The sequence below is a fragment of the Helianthus annuus genome, chromosome 2 (genome assembly GCF_002127325.2).
Source record: "Helianthus annuus cultivar XRQ/B chromosome 2, HanXRQr2.0-SUNRISE, whole genome shotgun sequence".
In the NCBI taxonomy this organism is placed as follows: Eukaryota; Viridiplantae; Streptophyta; class Magnoliopsida; order Asterales; family Asteraceae; genus Helianthus; species Helianthus annuus.
The window spans coordinates 1977620-1982685 of NC_035434.2; the positions used below are offsets into that span (position 1 = coordinate 1977620).

The 5066-nt window shown below is 40.6% G+C and overlaps 1 protein-coding gene across 1 annotated transcript; it reads right to left on the minus strand.

Annotated features, from left to right (window-relative positions):
• Nucleotides 1–1675: 1675 nt before the first annotated feature.
• Nucleotides 1676–3839, minus strand: LOC110908231. Its single transcript, XM_022153145.1, has 3 exons — nucleotides 3244–3839; nucleotides 2773–3065; nucleotides 1676–2661 (listed from the first exon to the last, which is right to left on the minus strand). Exons 1-3 carry the CDS (start codon nucleotides 3837–3839, stop codon nucleotides 1676–1678), a joined length of 1875 nt encoding a protein of 624 aa, XP_022008837.1.
• Between the last annotated feature and the right edge of the window lie 1227 nt (nucleotides 3840–5066).

Here is a 5066-nt window from a genome sequence, read left to right on the forward strand (position 1 = left end):
TGTGACATTTGACTCAATTTCCTTTTTATCTTGTTTCACTTTGTTATGGAGTTTGGGAAATTCCCTGATCAATTTCAGATTCAAACACAGCAACATCATCTTTCACTAACTGTGACTTATTTTTCAACACACTTTCCATCCTTTTGATCTCATCAGATGGTTTAGATTTTGCGACCCATGATTGATTGTCAAAAGTTTTTGCTTTAGGATAAAATTTCGAAGTCTTGGGAGACTTAGAAGACTCGCCAATCTCGAAAGTCGATTTTGGCTTATCTTCCGACTTCAACTTTTCACCCCGTTTAAGAATTCGGATCGGCGAAACCAACACTTGTTTATCTTTTGCAACGACCGGTGATTTTGGTCGAGGTTTTTGAATGATTTGTTTTGAACCATTTTTGTTTTCAACCTTCAGTTACCATTTGTTTATTACCAGCTTCTACCACAACCTGTTTTTCAATCACTTTCTTACACTGCTTCGCCATGTGGCCAACTTCATTGCAGCGATAACACACACGCTTATCATATTCTACAAAAGTGGTTGTGACAGTTTCCACTTTTAGCTTTTGCGCTGCATTGAAGTCGTCCACGGCCTTTTGACTAAAGATATAATCTTTTTCAATTTCAGTGCTAGGACCAGCGACAAACACATCATCCATCCTATCTTTTGGCTTGACCACCTTCTTAGTCATTTTCTTCTCAAAACCAAGACCTTTATTCTTTAACTGATTTTTCTTGTTTTGGTTTTTACCCACCCCCTCTACCTTTTCTGGACTAGTAGGACGTGACGAACCAACTGACTTATTCAGTTTTGAAAAGAAATCATTTTTCTTTAACTCATTTACGCTCAGCTCAATCAGCTTAAACACTTTCTGAACATTCTCAAATTTAACATTCTGAAGCGGAAACTCGGTGTTGGAGTAAAGTTTGTCAGATCCAACCATAGTGTAAGCCACCATAATTGAATCATCATCCGCACTTTTATCCATTTTTGTCAAATAACGATCTAAAAAGTTTCCGTCCTCCTCAGAATCACTACCGGCCTCCACTGATTTTGCCTTCTCAGATTTCTCACTATCATCGTCCAACACCTGATCAATAACGTTTTTTATTACCTGGGATTCGTTGTCAGTGTCAGACGCAGTGAAAGTGATATCAATGTTATCAGGTAAATCATTCTCAAGTGTTTTTAGTTTGATGTTTAATGCAGCTTCCACCCCATCTGGATATTTCTGTGTATAAGGATTCCACATTGGGGGTGGAACACTGTTGTAGACAGGTGAAGCATGTGGCTGTTGTGGCACTATTTGTTCTAACACATATGATGATGCCACATAACTCATCAATTTCTGATCAATTCTATCATTTTCAATTTTAGTCAACTCAAGCTCTTTTCTCAAAGAAGCGATTGTATCTAAATGAAAATTAACTTCTCTCTGTTTATCAAATAAAGTTGATTGTGCCAGCTTGGTTGCTTTATCGTTTTCAAAACTCTCTTTTTGGATCATTTTTATTGACCTAGACAATGTGTCGTAAGCCTCTTTTACTTGCTCTAAGTCAAACTTCACCAAATCTGCATGTTGTTTTAATTCCTGATACTTGGTGTCTTTTTCAAGACACCCCATGCATGGTTGTGAACAACTTAGACACGGTGTATCGGGGATTGAAACTTTTTCAACTATAATCTCATCCTCACAAACATACCAACAAGATCTGACTCCGACTCAGACGACTTGACCACGTTGACCTCTATGACTCCAGTTTCCTTTCCTAGACCTGACACTTTATCAACTGACTCCTGAACGTCTGAATCTACCTCTTTTAACTTGCTCATCAGCGCTTTATCTGCAATCTCCTTTAGAGTTTCTTCAGTCATCTCTTTGGAAACGTCGATCACCTCCTCGACTGCTTCTTTCTCTGCTTCAAATCTCAGACACGTTCCAGTTCTTGGCTCTTCAAAATAATCTGCAAAAGAATCAAAGACGTTAGGAGGCAAAATAGATTTCATTGTATAAACAAATTCCTCCTGTCTTGATTGAAAGTTGAGAAATTCAGTCACTGATTCTCCAGCTTTTGCAGAACTATCTGTAGAAACCTTTTCAACAACCTCCGGAACCACCTGATCAGCAACTTCCATAACCTTTTCAATCACAATTTCAGTAACAGAATCAACCATTTTAGTAACTACTTCCTCAACTACCTCAGAATTAGACTCAACAACACTCTCAGAAACTATTTCACCAACATTCTCAGTAACCACCTCATCGACAACCTTCGGCTCTGCAACTGTCTCGGTAATTTCAACTACCTCAGCCATCATTGCTCGATCATCCTTTCCTGGAACATACTTGTCCCAACTAAATCCAGACGCAACCTTTTCATCATCTTGGTTTACGATAAGTGCCTTCTCTGGTTTGTTCTCAATCTGAGGTCTCTGAATGGCAGATTGTTGATTTGGGCGGTGATATATAGCCTGTCTGTAATAATCATTGGTGAACGGGTTCTGATGATTCTGCACTTCACGATTCGGACACTCACGCTTGAAATGACCTCGTTCTTTGCACTTGAAACAAGTCACCTTTGACTTATCGAACCCTAATTTCTGATCAGGACCTGACAGACTACTTCTACCCGTGATCTCCATAAAGCGTTGTGCTCTTCTAACTAGACTCGCCATGCACCACTTTATATCTATCAGTTCCAGTTCTTCCGGATCGATCTGATCGTAATCCTCTTTAGTCATATCGGGATTACCGATCCTACCAGCGACCAAACCTTCATAAGCTTCCAGTACTGATGCCAGTAACGCAATGTGCTGCTTGGCTGCATTCTCGGTGATTTCATTCCCATTCTGGATATTAACCGCAATGTTACACTGCACACCGGACACAAATGTCTGTTGATTTGACCCTGTAGAACTTTGAGGAGAATTCTGCTCTGAGACTTTAACATTTGGCTCATAGTTGGCAAATGGAGTCGACTGACTCGACTGATAGGCATTTGGAGCAGCAGATGAAGTGTTGGCAAATGGAGTCGACTGCACTAAACCCGGTTTGAATCTTCGGACTCTGAACATTAGTAGCTGCCGGACTATTTTTGTAATACAAAGACACATCCTGTGGCATATTTGCTGAGTTCATCTTCTTGATTTTTACCAACTCCAACTCATGAGCTTCAATTTTCTCTATAAACACGCTCAAACTATAGTTCACGAAATCTGAACTATTTTTCAACATCATCAAGTACGTTCCCCATTCCTCATAGGGAAGCGCATCACATAACTTGTCTATCCACTCCTCATTCGTCTTTTCGATATTCAACCTTCTCATCTCTACCACCAAGTGACAATACCTCTCGATAAGCTGCTTTGTCGATTCACCTTTAATTCCCGTGAATATATTAAATTCTTTCTTTATCAATGCTTTCTTACTCTTGATCATCGAAGCACTGCCTTTGAATTTCTGTTCCAAAGCTTGCCATATCGACTGTGCACTATCATCATGTTGTAGCAGAACTAAAATATCCTCTTTTATCGCTTGCTGCAGAATGCTAACCATCTTCTTTTCTGCTTTGAACTCGACCTGTTCCGCCTCTGTAAGACTTGCAATGGTCTTCAACATATTCAACCCGTCTACCGGAGGAACATACTTTCTTTTGATTTTTATCCAGCACTCTAGATGGTTGGCCTGCACCCAGTTTTTGAATCTCCCGGACCATCCTGAATATTCATCCAAACTCATCAACTTAGGAGGTTTCTGCATCGTTCCAAGCTCGTTTTCCATATTGACATTCTGAATGATGCTAGCAGGACTCTGAGTAACTCCTCCACTACCCGCAAACATGTTGTAAAAATCTTGGCTTTCCATTTTCAGTCGTAACAAAAAAAAATTTCAAACAGTCTGAATGAGCGAACCACAGTGGCTGAATAAGCGAACCACAATGACTTTCGAGCGAATCACAACTGTAACCAAGAGCGAACCAGAAGTTACCCTAAGAGCGAACCAGAAATGAGTACTTCGAGCGAACCAGGATGTTGCACTAAGAGCGAACCAGACAGTTGACTATCGAGCGAACCACAGATGACACTGGAGCGGACCAGAGAGTTGACTATCGAGCGAACCATAGATGACACATGAGCGGACCAGAAACAGCTTAAAATGTACGTTGGAGCGGTCCAGAAAAGCGAACCAGAAGCATGACGTAAGCGCGATCCAACTTCACGAGGGTTTTTGGGTCACTTTTAGGCCGTATTTTGATCCGAATCTTTCAAGGGTTTGTTATTAGTATGTTTTACACCTGTTGTCCAAGTTTCAGTCCATTTCCACCGTTCAAACAGTCCAAATCTACAAAAGTCCGTGTAAAACGCTTCGTATCTAGCAAACTAACTCACAACTGGCTCTGATACCAATTGTAGGACCGGTTTTTCGGCCGTTCGATTGCGTAACGTACGTTTCACGTGCGGAATCCGTGAACGTACGTGACCGAACACACAATAATGTACTATTTAACGTGATTTTATTGAGAAATATGACAATTTCGGTACAAAAATCACGTTTACACAACTTTCTCTCTCTAGACTTTCTCTCTCTAGAATCTTCCAAGTCTTCTCCTAATTCTCCCAAAAATCTTCACTAAAAAGTCTAACTAAAATCATGACATAACCTCCTATTTATATGGTCAAGGCAACTTAATGAATGTTCTCATTAATTACAAGTTTGCCACCTTGCCATTTCTAACTAAATATGACATTATGCGCTTGATTTCTTTCGGCTTCTCACTACGACTCGGATTGACGAAGGCGATAGACAATAAATGCATCAACAACGTCCGCATCTTTGCATACAAAGGGGGTGCAACATCACTCACACGACGCCGACCCCGATATGGCGTCATCAGCTGCATCAGTTCCCACACACAGCTTTGAGATTGATCACGATATTGAGAATGATCCCGTTTTTCCACCTGGTTTTGATCCAGACCATGACATGGAGTTCATACACTTAGACCAGCCCTTGGAGGATTCTGTAGTCCCTATCGACCCTATGTTTGTTGATCCAGCTGATTTTGAG

Coding starts and splice junctions, on each gene's coding strand:
- LOC110908231 (XM_022153145.1), bottom strand. CDS start 3,839: ATGTTTGCGGGTAGTGGAGGAGTTACTCAGAGTCCTGCTAGCATCATT. Junction 3,066..3,243: donor CCCTATGAGGAATGGGGAAC/GTACTTGATGAT, acceptor ACTAATGTTCAG/AGTCCGAAGATTCAAACCGG. Junction 2,662..2,772: donor AGTACTGGAAGCTTATGAAG/GTTTGGTCGCTG, acceptor TGGCGAGTCTAG/TTAGAAGAGCACAACGCTTT.